Genomic DNA, 14,971 nt, shown 5'->3' with positions numbered 1-14,971 from the left:
ACTAACAGTTGTTGGCACTCCCTTGGACATTTCGATATCAGGGCATCTAATTTCGCGCCTTCCCATGAAAAACACTATTCACTTCAAATGAAACTTGGAGAAGATTTTAAACATTTTGTTTCTTTTATCTGAGAATGGCATTCTTCTCTGTTGGTTGTGTAGAAATTCCTGCACCTTAGTGTAGCTCAGTGTCTTCTCATCTATGTCAGCTGCTACAGGGCTGTGTGGTTTGTTACAGTCCCTAGGAATTACTGGCATTACCTTATTTAGGTTTGTAATTGCACAAACCTTCAGTGCATGTCTTTTAATTGGGGGCGGGGGGGATCCAAACCATGTGAGGAAAGGTACTTTCCAAACATACTTCACATCATAGGATTTCATATTGGAGCTAAAAGACTGTCCCCCTCCCACCAAACCCCTTTCACTTTTGGTCAAGTTAGCGCGCTCACAAATGCAGCCTGTGTATGATATAACTCTGCACCCACTTCAAAATAACTACGGAAGAACAAGATGGTCTGTTTCTAAAGATGCTTCAGAAAACTAAAATAAATGTTTGGTGACTTACAGAAAAAGATTCTGCAGGATAGAACATAGGATGTGTCAGCAACTTCAGCATCATCAAGAATATGTAAAAGAGATCTCTAGGAATCTATGGAGTTTTCCATCTCTACCCTATGTTGTTTTTCAGTTTGAACATGTACACGTGGTTTATTTATGTATTGTTTTATCCAAACATATTTTTGACTCCTCTTTCCCATATTACTGGGTTAATTTTGCAGTGAAACTGTCATACCACATCTAGCACTTCTGTAGCTTGATAAGCAGTTGTAATTGTTCGTTTACAGGCTGCATATCTGCTCGTGTTTTAGTTCTGGTCACTTCTGAAAGCAAACTATTGAACATAGAATATTTAAAAGCCATGATTATTAACTTCCATTTATATTGCTAACGTTCTGTACTGGTTACATTTCTGGAAAAAAATTATATATTTTGACTGTCGTGGCCTACTTTGATTATTCAGTTGCTTAATGTATATAGTACATTTCGTACTTTTTCTGCACAGTTACTATTTTAAAAATCTCTGAACCTGACAGCTAATACTTCTACATTATTATTTCTTATCAGAACAATATTTTCAGAAGTGGAAATGCAGAAGATTAGGCTTTTCTGTCAATTTTTAGTACATAAGCAGAAAGCTACTTTTTAAAAATAATGCCATTTGGCTGTTCCCCTGTGAAGCTGGAGGACCCTAATGTATGCTCAGCACTTTGGACAGTGAGGCCACCTGCTTATCTCTGCATGGTATTTATGGCTTTTGTAGATATTTCTTTGTCCTTGATTGCCTTGTGCTGAGTACTTGTGCACTAAGCATAATGAATTAATATAAGTTTTTTTCTTGGTTTCAGATATTCTGACCTTCAGAGTGTTCAAAAGAAATAAGTAAAGGAATTGATAACAGTGGTGTTGTTTATACCTAGATCTTAAAAGTGTTTAACAAAGCTTGTGTAAGTGATTCTTATAGTACTATAAGTTTTGGTTAGCAAGCTCATTCCTATTTCAAAAAATAGGGAAATTGAGGTAAAGAGTTGAAGAGGCCTATTTGGGGTTACAGAGCGTGTCTTAATACACATTAATGATTTAAGGTGTTCTGCATTTGAAACACAAGGATACATGTGTTTCTAATATGTATCTGCATTTTTAATGCAGTATTAGGCAGCAGGACAGTGTAATTACTTGCCTGTTATGTTTGAAATATGGCGGTGCTGTCCCTTTGAAGATGAAGGTTTTGTAATAATAATAATAATAGTCTTGATACCATGAATAAAAACTCCTTTAATGTTGGACAACTGGAAGAAATTGTGCTCTAAACTGTTTTGTGTTTGAAATTAACAATGCTTTACCAATACTTTTAGAATAGTTATTATTTTCTGTGATTTTAGTTATCTTACAGCTCACACTGATTCTGAAGGAGACTCCGAGGAAGAAAAGGGCTGTATGAAATCACCCGATGCCATTGTGAAATCGGAAGAAGAACAAGAGTTATTTGATCTTTTACAGCAGGTGGACAATTTGCACAAGGGTTCAGAGGATGATAAAAAGGAGGGCTTCAGACTGCTGCTTGAGAAAGATGAAAAGGTATTAATGGATAAACTTAATATTAGGTTGCTGTTAACTTATGATTTGTGTTGCTTTTGAGAACTTCCTTAGTCCAAGCATTAAAATGTAGACAGGAATGGAAGATGAAATTTCATGCATATTTTTAAAGTACAGTGAAAAAGAAATATTTCAAGGTAGTGCTAATATTTGTGTTGGGGAAGCATAGAAGTTTTATTATTTTATATCCCATCCAGGCTCAATAACTTTGAGGCTTTGTTTGATGTATCCTGTTTCCACGAAAATAAGACCTACCCCAAAAATAAGCCCTAGTGTGATTTTTTTTTTTTTTTCCAGGATTTTTGAGCATGTTTGAAATATAAGCCCTACTCCAAAAATAAGCCCTAGTTACAGTTCATAACAAAAAGTCAATTTAAATAGTGTCCAGGCAGCTATACATGTAAAAAAATACACATCTTTTGGAGCAAAAATTAATTTAAGACCCTGTCTTATTGTTGGGGAAACAGAGTATGTATTCTTGCATGCAACAAAGAAAGATCATGGGCTTTTTTCTATGTAAATGATACTTTTGCTGGTTTTAGAATAGTCTGTGTGAGAAAGTCCTGTGGAATTAAGTATTATAGTAACCAGACCAAGTGTTCTCAAGAAATCAAACTGTGAGCCTGTGGTCTGCTTATACCTTTCTGGTATACTTAATGTGAATTTTTCCGTTGGCTTTACTGTGCATGTATGTAACTCCAGATAAAATTTCAAAGTGATTTGATGTGCAGTACTTAATTCAGTGTATCAGTTTCTTCTGATTTGGTAAACAATAGTTCTGATTATAATTTCATTCACATATTGAAATACCCAGGAAGGTAGATGAGATACTGAGTGAATGTGGTGCTTATGGCATACCTAAAGAAAGTATACATCACATCATTCGGGGATCTGATTTGCTTTACTGGATTACCTTTTTATTTTTTATAATAAAAGAATTTTAAAACTGATTTATAAAATAAAATCTCTTCAGATAGCCCAGGGTATTTCCAAAAGCTGTCTTCTCTTTTGGTCATGAAAAGCTGGTCATCTGGTTCTCACATAAACTAAAAGTAGTATGGAAGAATGCAAAATAACCAGAGATTTATGGCATGTTATGATAACCTCTTTTAAGCATTATGAAAGGAAACTTTTAAAATCACATTCTGATCAGTTTAATTACCCAGCTGTCCTCTAATTTCAGTATGAAAACTGTGTGGACTTTCTTTGGAGACTTGCACGCGCTTATGGAGATCTCTTTGAGATGACTACTGATGCTGAGGAGAAGAGGAAATATGTTTCTGATGGTAAGCAGAGGAAAAAAATGTTTATATAGAATACCATCTGAATATAGTGAAACATGCTTTGAAATTTATTTAAGTTTTCCAATCCGAGGAATTTCCAATACAATAAAATGAGAACATTTGTACTTTAATGGTAATGTTTTGCACATTAAACTGCCACAGTATACAACTTCAGTTCATTCTTTCCTCACTGGAGAGATCCAAAATTGGCAAAGACGTAGTATTGTGGGTCACAGTTGAAGGCTGTTGACACTGGATGGTGCCTTAAAATACTGTATTTTATTGACAATCGGATAGATACAGAATGTGAAATAAGACAGATGCTCTCTTTGAGAGAGCGAGAGGAATAAATAAATACCAAGGCGAAGTCAAGGTTTGTTTTTCTGCTTTCCTGTGGCAAAGGAGTGCTCCTGCGTATCAGTAGCCACTTTTGTGATGATGGTGGGGATGAAACTTTGTGAATCTGGAAGAAACTGTTGACCAGAAACAGAAGTAATGTGTGGCAATTGATCTTGTTTCCAGGAATCTCTCCCCATGTGTCCTGTCTGACAGCTTAACCTCAACAAGGTTCTGACTTTCTTCTTCACAGTACTTTTTCTTTGTTGCTTTTAAAAGCATTTCCTTTTCTTTCACTATCTGGATGCATATTGGCTAGCAGTACAGTTTACATTCCCCTTTGTTTTTTGGGGACGACTTCTCTTTATTACAATAAAACCTTAATATTTTCTACCGGTGTCACTTTCCTTCAGTCAACACATTGCTCTTACAGTAATCCTTTTTGCCTGTAGCTGGAAATATCTCTTTCCTTTATTTCTCCATTGCCTCTCCCTTTTCACCAGATTCAGGTTTTATAAGTGTATTCCAACTTCAGGTTATTTTGTCTTTTGTGACTCTTTTCCCATTCTCTACTTTTTGTTCTGTCAGCAGTGACATCACTGACAAAGCAGTTTTGGCTGCCCTTTATCATCCTTAAAGGCAGTGTTGTGCCTTTGTTCTGTCATTACATATTCCACAGCCAACCTCAGCTTGTCCAAGGTCCTTGTCCCTCTTTGTTTGTCATCTAAATACTCATGAAGTATGTCTTAACTGCTTAATTGATACAGTCTTTGCTTTAATAGACCTTGACTTCTTTGTATGGAAGTCACCCAGAGCAGTGAGGATTATGCCACAAGCTAAATTACAACAGTAAACTGTTGTTGGATCCTTTGCCAGTGATGACATGTAGCCTCAGTTGGTGAAAGACAATGGCATAGTGAAAGACAGGGAGCGATAAAGAATGATGGAATGAAATTGGGTTTAAGTGTTGAGTAACCAGCCCAGTTTGGCACATTCTCATGAAGTGGTGGGTGGCAGCAGCAGCCTTTTTCATCTCAGTTTTTATAAGTCATGCAGAGGGCTTGAGACTGCGGGGGAGCTGGCAACAGTTTCATGGGGTTTTTTCACTCCACTAGGTTGGAGGACTGTGTGTGCTGTTCTTTGTTTTTATGAAGTTAACTTGCAGTACAGAAATGTCAGTGTGGCTTAATTGGTTGCAGCTGAGGCTTTTCAAACAGCAAGCATCTCATCTGAACTTCTTACTGGGAGCATGGGTTTGATCAAATCACCTACTGTCATCTTTATTCAGTTAAAAGTGGAACTTAATGGAAGTCTTTGTGCTGGAAAGGAACGTCAACTAGTTCTTTCCTCTACCCAAGGCAGGAAACAGCTTTGCTGGTTCTTCTGGCAGGTGCTTCTCCAACCTGTCTTGCAGACAACACGGTCTCCTTTGGCAGTTCAGTCCAGTCCTTCACTGATTTAGCTGCACCTGAATTTGATTTTAAGCGAAAATACTAAAATTGCACCCATATATACATATGCATATATTTATATATGTATGTATGGGTATGTAAATGATATAAAGCCAGGATGCTACATTGTCCATCTAAATGTTTACAAGAGAAAGAAGCAATTTCTTCTTTGCAGCTAGAGGATATCAGGTTGCTTTATCCTTGAGAGTTGCTGAAAATTTGGAAAAGTACAATAAATCCTTTAATATATTGTATTCCATTTACAGGAAAGATTAAAGCTGAAAAGGCTGTTCAGCTGGATGCCAGGAGTGCCGAGAGTCACCAGTGGTAAGTTTGAGAAAGTGTGCATTTTTGGCTTGTTATATGTATTTATCAAATCCAACAAAAAAACCCAGCTGTCTTTGGCTTTGAGTAGCGCCCAGAACAAGTAGCATCATGCTGCAGTTTCACATCAATTTCATAAATATTTTCATCATTTTATGGAACTCAATTATCATCAGTTGCAGCCAAAAATTACATTGAAATATTTTGTGAAGTGTTTACTATAGCATGTGAAACAACTCAGTAACCAAACTTCAGTACATGTCATAAAATGTAGAAGTGAGTATTTGTGTAAAGCAGTATATTATTGCTCAGAGAAGTCGTAGCTTTCCATTTACCTTCTCTTTCAGCACTTTGCAAAATAATGTCATTTGACCTCATATTTTGTCCTTTCTTCTACTTGTAATAATCTAAATTCTAGTAATTAAAAATAGACAAGGAAAGGACTATGGAAGTTTCAATTAACTTCTCAATTTTTGTTTTATCATATCATTTTCCTCAAAGCTTGACACTTGAATTAATTTTGCAGACCTTGCCAGCACTAACAAACTCTTTGCAGATGTAAATATTTTTTATCAAGTCAACGTTGCCAGATAAAAGACAATTCTGCTGAATTCTAGCTGATGGTTCCTCAGCTTACTATTTTATTCATCAATTTTACTGATCTTCTGATTTCTTTTCTAATATTAGTAGCTTTTCTTTTCCATTTTTGTTTCTATATTCTTCATTAATTTTGTCATTACACATGTAGGGTGGAATTGACTTTTACATGTCTAAACCAAATCTTATTATCTGAGTCTCCCTTCACAAACTAAAAAGAAGTAGCCACTTCTGGAGTGCAGTTCATCTGAGCCCATTTTTCCCATCTGCATTAGAGTGAGACGAATTTCTTCTGAGGTTCATTTGACAGCATCTCCCTGGCCAATAAAGAGAGCACATGTCAGCTAGCTCAGGTTTAGATGCTTGATTAGGCACAGATGTTTCCATTTAATGAGGTGACACTCTGGCTTGGCCTCTCTCTCCTGAACTTCAAAGATGGCTATGTTATTGCTCCACCCTGTGTTCCTGTGAGCATTGCCATGTTTCTATGATTCTTTTTTTCCTTCTAGTTATAATAACTAGTGAACCAAACGCCTCCTTTGTAACAACAAGGTGCTAGAAGTGGTGTGCTATGGGAATTTTGACTAAGCTTCACTGTCACAGACGGATTTGCGTTTGCGCTTTCCTATGTCTTGGAAGCAGTGGTGATGCCTGCGTGAAGGTGAAGCCTAGGCTGCAGGTGGCCATAACGTGGTAGTTGAAGATAGGAGCCTTTGCTTTTGGCCCTAACCTGGCTGCTGGTTAGTTCCTGTCAGCTGGAGGTTGCCACTGTGGCAGTGAAAGTAACAGAAAAGGATCATCTGAGCATCGCTCCTCAGTACAAGGTGATTTGAAGTCCATATAGCTTGAATACCTACTGAAAGCAATTTGCAGCCATTTCTGCTGTTTGCCTGACCACAGCCATGGTCAGTTCTTCAGGGTAATGCTGGTGTACCCTTCTCAGCTAGAGCTGTGTGTCTAAACAACCACAAAATCACACACAAAGCACAAGTCCTGCCCCTTCCTCCCCAGTCCACCAGACTGACAAAATCTCCTAGTATAAATACAACTTTACTGGCAGAAACTATGCTGACAAAAGCTTACATGCTGTTCAAGGAGATGTAGGTGGTCTGCTGGACTTCAGATGTGAGATCCTGTACCAGCAGGCACATCTAGCAAGGGAGAAATTGTGAGTGTAAGGAGACACGTTCCACAGGTTAGCTCAGAAAGCCTATTTGAGAGGTTTAAGAGGAAAATCTTATGTTTTGTAAGTTACTGCTGCTTGTAACAGGCAATTGATTTCTGCATCGTTTACAGCTTTCCTCCTTTTTTATCTGGATTACAAGTGAATGTGAGGGTTTTATCAGTTACTGTTGAACTGGTGGATTTTTAGTTATGTAGATGTACATCACAGATTTGAAAAGTTTGGTATAATATTTTTTTCTGAATATTTTATCTGTTTGTCTTTCTTTTCTGAAGTCTTTCTGACTTGATGCATAATTTTTAGTGTTATGCCCCATACCGGTTATGCCGCTCTAACTGAGGCTCTGAATACTGGGCAGAGTGGACTTCCATGCTCCAGACAGACATTTGTATGTTTTTGTGTAGCCTGCCAATTGTTGTTCAGTCTGCGGTTCCAGCAGATCCTTTTCTGCTGTGCTGCCGCTTCACCAGATGGACTTGTTTTGTAACTGCGCATTTCTTTTTTTCCTCCTTGGTAGAGTGCTTCATACACATTTCATTGATTTAATGTTTATTTCAGACTGTATCTCAGGTTTACTGAGGCCATGTAGGTTTGTAAGTACTTACATCCCCTCCCAGATTACCATTTTACTTTCGAAGTGTTTTGTTTTTTAAAATATTTGACTTAATGAAATTACTGGGAGATAATGGACCCAGCACAAAAGTTTGTGGAACACCTGTAATGATGCTCAGGTTCATTTGAACCTGATTCTGCAACCATCTCTACAAGTGATTTAATCTAAACTGTATTTCCATGGTTAGATTTTGACGAACATCTGGTAGGAAGAAGTCAAAGGCCACATAAAGTTCAAGCTATATCCTGTTTTTTGCATTCCTCTAGTATTCTAGACTTGTTTATGTTGTCAAATATGAAAAATATTTTTGTTTGATACTGTTTGTTCATTACAAACTTGTGTTAAGTGTTTTGTATGCTTCTGCATTTACAGAATAGTTTATTCTGGAATGTTTTCAGGTTAGGCTGGTTTGTCTGAACTCCTTTTCTCTTTTCCCGTTTCCTTTACTCTTTCTGTAGATAGCAACTATGTTTGCCTTTTTCCTTTCTGCTGGGACTTTCTGCATTACCAGGAAGATTTTGGTAGTCAGCTATATGTCAGATCTGGATTGTTTGAGTCTGGCTGATGCTAATTTATCCAGTTTATCTAAACATTATTTTACATGCTAATACCCATGGACAGGAAATAAGACTTCAGGGAATCTTCCCTGTAGAAACTGTGCGCTCAAAGTTGTACACAAGCAGAACTTTGCCTAAAATCATAAATAGGTAACACTGTATGTGGACAGAAAACAGTGCAATACAATTAAGTCATGAAGAAATAATATGTGAAAGTAATATGAAAAACCATAGTTTAAAGGATAATAAGAGAAAAAAAAGAAAACTTAAAAGAAAAAATAGAATAAATATTTATACAAAAATACTAGGATCACTAGTAAGTGGCCACTTAAAGAATGATGGTGTTATCAGTTATACCTAAGTTCAGAAGTGAAGGGCAGTACCCATCTCCAGATTGACACCTTAATGTATTGTATCCATTATATGTGTCTACGTGTGAGTGAGAGACTTGATCTCGACTTAGAGGGGATGGAGAGTTAACGTTTGATAGGCAACATGTGCCATTTGGTGAGCCAGGATATTTGCATGGCATGGCAGATATCCCATAGGACCTTTGGGGGCCTGTACCCTTCCAAGCTGGCAGCCGAAGTGATGGGAAGCCCTGAGGCATCTTTGGTGGCAGTCGGCACCTGTGTCCAAGCAAGGATGCTGTGAATTGATCAGCATCTCCATTGACTGTAATAGGAGATTAGATACACAGATGAGAAGCTCGGCATGAACACAACCTCAGTGTGAAAGCAGTGGGGCTCAGACCAAAATCCTTTTCATCTCACCACCAATGTAAAGTTTTCTTAAGTTGTATAAGGTAAAAAATCCTAGCCGGTGTAAGAGAAGCCCATCTGTTCGTTGGACAGTTTTCTCATTTTTCATGTAAGGTTATTTCATTCTGTATTAACTACTGATGAGGATGCTGGCTTTCTGACCTTGCCTAAGGAAAGTTTTGGTTGATTTCTTATGAACCAGTACTTTCTTATTTCTGAGGGGTTCTGATATTTCCTATCAGCACAACTGAGGTTTTAACTCATGTTTCGTTTATCATCAACTCATGCATTATTTCTAATGTTCTCTTGAACTGTTTAATATATTATGACTATATATATTAATATATTATGACTTACTAAATGGGTGAGGATTAAATGATAGGCCTATTCTTTTCCTGATCCTGTTCCTTGCTCTCTACTTACAGTTGACCCTTGGGGGCTAGGGAGAATGTAGGCGAAGAAGAAGAAATTTAATTCAGCCTTCTTGGTTTCATCTTTTGTCTTTTTTCCTCATTGCTAATTATTCTGTACTTTCATTTATGTTTCTTTTCTTTCTGCTGTATTTATAGAACCTCTTCTTATTGCCTCATATGTCTCTTGTGAGTTGCATTTCAGTTTGTATTTAGCATTTCTGATGTATGTATCTTCAAATATGCGATCCAGTTCTTTTATATATATATATATATATATTTAATACTCATCCAATATCCCTAGCTTGGCTGTGTGCTCTTATTTTCACTTTTGGAGTCAATTACTTTTGGATTTTTAAGTCAACAGAGAACACCTCACTGGAGCTGAAATAGTCTTTAAAACTATTTCCTGTCTTCTCTGCATCAAGAAGGTTAATTTGCTCCTCTGCTTGTGAATATTGTCTCTTCATAATTCTTCTCTAGAACTTTTTATAATGTAGCACTTTTTATAACATGGCACTTTTTAATGGTTTTGTTTTCCTCATTAGAAATGTACACTGTGCCTGTCAAAAAAAGGCTTAGGTCTATAGACCTCTTTGAAAGTTTCTTTTGGAAGCTTATCCATGCTGCTTGAAAGCTCTGTTTACTGCTTAAATACATTTTTGTCACACTCTGACTGACATAGCTGTTCCAGTAAAGCCCTAATGTAGACAGAATTATACGGGCAAAAGCACCCCTTTTTCAGAGCAGGAGTTTTCCTGTTTTGTGGAACTGCTATAAGCTGTCTGGGAAATAGAATGTATCTTTTGTCTCCACGAAGAGAATTAAGTGGAATGGTCTCATGAGCAAACTCTTGCTAATGTTCAGCTGTCTCTTTTCGTATCTACTTCAGTTAAGAACAAAAAAATGCCATATATCTTCTTACTAGATCAGCCATATTTTAAAATAAAACCGTATTGTAAAATACATCAACAATAACACTGGCCAACTTACTGATCAGAATACTGACAAGTAACCAATATTCATCCTCTCTATATATTTGATAAAATACATGCAGAAAGAACAGAGCAAAGTATCTTGAAGTAGTCAGACAGTTTTGGTAATGAACTTTTGCAGCTGTGAATAATTTTCATATCAGAATCCAGATTTTTGAAAACGTGCGATCATACTTAATATTGTAGTTTCCAATGAGATCAAAAAACCTTCAGATGTATTTGAATGGTGACCTCTGAAAAACTGAAGTAAGTGGAAACACTGGAAAGGAAAAACATAGCTGTAACTTTTTATTATTTGTATGGCCACCCTAAAGAGAGGCAGAGTAAATAGTCTAAGTGACTTATTGCTTTGTTCAGCCGGTGTCAAATTATTCAAGTTGTGGAGGAACTTGCATGCAAAAGTTGGCATCAGCCAGTTGCAGGTCATCTTGTTTTCCCCAAGCTTCAGGCAAAATCTTTTTGTGGGTCAGTGTTTCCCAAATGATAGCTATGAATCCACACAGCTCCTACTGGACCATGGAGCATCTTTATTATCCAGATTTTAATTGAAAGTGCTATGCAAACAATTTAGTGCTATAGCTGCTTCAGATGGCACTGCTTTACAACTTAATAATTACAGAAAACACAAAATGTAGAGGCATGTTAATAGTGCTTTTACTTAAAACTAAATGATCACTTTAAAGTTCTTTTGCAAAACGAGTTTTTATGTTTGTTAGGGTTTTGTTGCTGTTCTTTCTTCAGGAGTTTGGAAGATGTCCAGAAGGCTTCTCGGCTCTTCCCCAGAACCCCACACCTCTTTCTTTGCTGAGGAGGACTTGTTACAGGCTTTGCAAAGAATAGAAATGTTACCAGATGTGGCCAGTGTTCATAACATTTACTTAGAAAGATCGTTCTTTGTATCGAGCTTTGGTTTGTTTGTCACGAACAAGCTTAGTGCTGCCATTAAATTTGAATTACTCTATAGGACTTACCTGCTGATAGGAGTCATGTAGCGTGTCTCATTGAGATTGAAGTTATGAATTAAAAACCTAGTAATTTCAAGTGAAGACTTCCCCTGAACCACAGCTACCCTCAAGGATTTCTCTGTTGTGTGTATATGGGTTACTCAGAAGTGCAGAAACAAGTTTCACAAGTCCAAGGTTGTGCATGGAAGCGGGTTCCAGAGCTGATGATCTTTCACTGAGAGGGAACACAATGGACGAGAATGGGTTGGCTTCACTGGGGACGTGAATAATTACCACTTCCTTGGGTGTTTTGACTGACCTGTAAGCCAAAAAATGGAAAAGGATATAATCACAGAAATTGTATTAGCTTTTGTTAGTTGTAAAGATCTGTTATTCACTTCCAGGACTAATTAAAAATGTTGACCCTTATGTTCACAAATAATTTGGTGCTAAGCTTTTGTCTGGGCTAGAACTGATGCTTAGGGAATCTTTGATTTGTTATTATGACTTATATGTCTGAGTAGACTTTCTGTACTTGATACACAAAAAACCCCCAAAAGAAGTGATAGTCTCAGGTAGAACATATTTCATTGAGGAAGTCTAGAGATTGCAGAGATACTGAGAAGCTTGTATGTAGCAGTGGAGTATCTAGCCAGAAGGTGTTTTGTATTATTTGAGAGGTACAAAGTATTCAGAGATGTAGAAAGTTGTGTTTCTGCACAAAGAAAATATTAAGAAATGTGCAAACTTTAAACTTGCATGACTTGTGAAAAAAAGGTGGTAAACTCACTTATAATAGGATAAAGAAGGATAAAGATGGTTCCTAAGAAAGTCTACTACTATTTTGACCCAACTGGGGTAAATTTTCTCCTGGAATTCAGTCAATAGATTAACTTTTAAGATTAAGAGATATTACTACCCAGCATAATACAGTCAAGTTCTTAAACCTATGTAACTCGGTTATTTTGCAAAAATGTGGGGAGCTGTGCAGAAGCAGGAAAAACATACTTTTTATGGAAGAAGAACTTCTATTCTATATTAGGTGGCATATACGTGCAAAGGGACTTTGCACAAACTTCCCGCAAAAAAGTGAACACGTCATGTACTTTCAGTAACAGAATTATAACAGATAATTTGTCAGATGTGTGGGGTGCAATGGCATAAAAATGATTATCTAGTGAAACAAAGCTCTTTAAAACTATAGAGTATTTTGTGGGATATTATCATACTAGTGATAACTTTTAAAATTGAATCCATAGCATGTTTCTAAATAAATACTTACAACCTTCTGCCCGTAATTATCCCTTATTTAGACTTAGAAGAGACAGATAACTTACAAGCTACAACCGTCTGTTTCTATCATACAGTCTTATTTTTAAGGATACCTTGTGCAGAAGTACTTTCAGTCAAAACTTGGTATAACAAGGTTTCAGGTTAGTAGTTGTTTGCCCTGCATTTGATTCACGGGAAGACCAAAATGCTTTTACAGCAATCTTTGTTGTTAATTGTGTTTAATCTAAGTCAATAATCTCTAAATTACTTATTATTTTGGTAAAAATAATTTAAAATTTCAAATACAGAAAGGCAAATCCAGAAGCCATTTATGAAAAGCTGCAACTTGTTCTGTAGTAAGTGGATCAGAGGGATGTGTAGGTTCTTGTGTATTTCTGGTCAGAGCATTTAAATGACAGAACGGTGGAAAGTCATGTGTATTAGGACTGTGTGGTTGCTGGGGTTAGCAATTAGATCTGATAAAAGTCACTTTGTGTGGGGAAAAAAAAATCACAATGTAGCGGGGGGTTAGCAGGTTGGTGGAATATTTCAGTTCAGAAATGCTGCAATGCCTCAGGACATTTGTGGTCCCTTCTCCAAGTTCTCTGCCTGTTGACCTTTCTTCTTGGTGCACGATTCCCTCCTTGGTGAAGGGAAGTGGCAGATGTTGGCACCTGTGTGCCAGTAGCCCTTCACAAGGGACTGAGCTCAGGTCTGCAGTCCAGACTGAGGAGGGGTACGATGCATCCCCTGGAAAAGGTTCTTGAAATAGCAGTGCATTGGTGAAACACTGCAGCATCCTCATGCAAGTGCGAAGGAGGTACATTTGAAATGTGAAAAGAACTATTTACTGCACGGTTTTTGTCAGAATGGTCACAGAGGAAATAATACTGGGAATCTAGTAATCTCTGTTACATTTCTGTCAAGGAGAGTTGCGTTATTGTCTCTGAAAGCTATTGTTTCACTCTGTTTCTACATTTGTGAAGACTATATCCTGCTAATTTCTTTAAGATTGTGTTTGCAGCTGTAATGACTAAAAAACTCTGTAATAAAAATAAAAGGTAAATTTCTGGAACACAGAAATCTAACACAGTTGCAGGTCGCACAGCCTCAGAAATACAGAACGTGGCATCCACATGTCCTACTGGTGAATTTCTGTGAACCTGCATTAACATCAGCATTTTTCTTTATTTTGGTATGTTGTATGTATCTCAATAATTTACAAAGCCAGAATTTTTAAATGTCCTTTTGTGCTTTTTTTTTTTTCCTCAAAATATGGGTTTGTTTTCCATGTTTTTGCAAGTGTCACCTATGCAAGTGTGTGCTACATCTGATGTTTCCCTGGAGCTCAACTTCAGTGCTCTGGTGAATTTTTAATATAAAAACTATATTTCTGCCAAATTCTACAATGTAGACTAAGTTGTATTCCAAGAAGAAGAAGAAAAAAGAAAACAAACAAACAAACCCATCAAAAAACATGAACAAAAACCCACCTAATCACTTCACTTTGCACCTTGACGCATTTTACTTTGTATATTGACAGCCTTTCACATTCTTAGCCACTGCTTCCATACCTGCACTACCATGAGGAAGGTGATATCGAACCGCTACTTTACTTTTCCATGGAAGCTTAATATCAGATGCATTTTTATAGATGATATATTATGGTAGGAAAGTGATACAATTTTAAGTATGGAAAACCGTGATCTCTGGAAGAGTAATGCAACTGGAGTCATTAATAGTTATATAAGTTGCAAAATCTGGCTACATAGGAATTGATATCTCATGGAGTCATATTAAAAAGAAAGCCCAAGGGTCTGGCTGCATTGCAGAGAGTGTCAGAATACGCAAGTGGATGAAACTGGTGAGTGAGGGAGTTGATGGCAAAGAAAGAAGATGGGATGCACAGGGCTCTGAGCCTGTGCGGAGGTGGGGAAACACAAGAACGCTTTTAGAACTGGAATGGAAATGAACTTTCTTTTCACTGGGCCTCTCACGTTACCCACACATTAGCTGGTACTCATACTACCTTACATGTCAAATGTATTGCAGGTGAAGAATAGAGAGCGAAAAATAGATATGACAGGAATT

The 14,971-nt window shown here is 37.1% G+C and overlaps 1 protein-coding gene across 3 annotated transcripts in view; it reads left to right on the top strand.

Moving 5' to 3' along the window:
- The window catches only part of RMDN2 (regulator of microtubule dynamics 2), a 71,526-nt gene that overhangs the window by 5,718 nt on the left and 50,837 nt on the right, over window positions 1–14,971 (top strand). For all 3 annotated transcript variants that reach the window (XM_065630884.1, XM_065630882.1, XM_065630885.1), the window contains exons 3-5: window positions 1,941–2,136; window positions 3,338–3,440; window positions 5,491–5,551. In XM_065630884.1, coding sequence (XP_065486956.1) covers window positions 1,941–2,136; window positions 3,338–3,440; window positions 5,491–5,551 — 360 coding nt within the window. The remainder of the gene's footprint in view (window positions 1–1,940; window positions 2,137–3,337; window positions 3,441–5,490; window positions 5,552–14,971) is intronic.

Source organism: Caloenas nicobarica, chromosome 3, assembly GCF_036013445.1.
Source record: "Caloenas nicobarica isolate bCalNic1 chromosome 3, bCalNic1.hap1, whole genome shotgun sequence".
NCBI classification, from domain to species: domain Eukaryota; kingdom Metazoa; phylum Chordata; class Aves; order Columbiformes; family Columbidae; genus Caloenas; species Caloenas nicobarica.
Note: the sequence above shows the minus strand (reverse complement) of the source record. Positions and strands in the feature narration are given on the sequence as shown.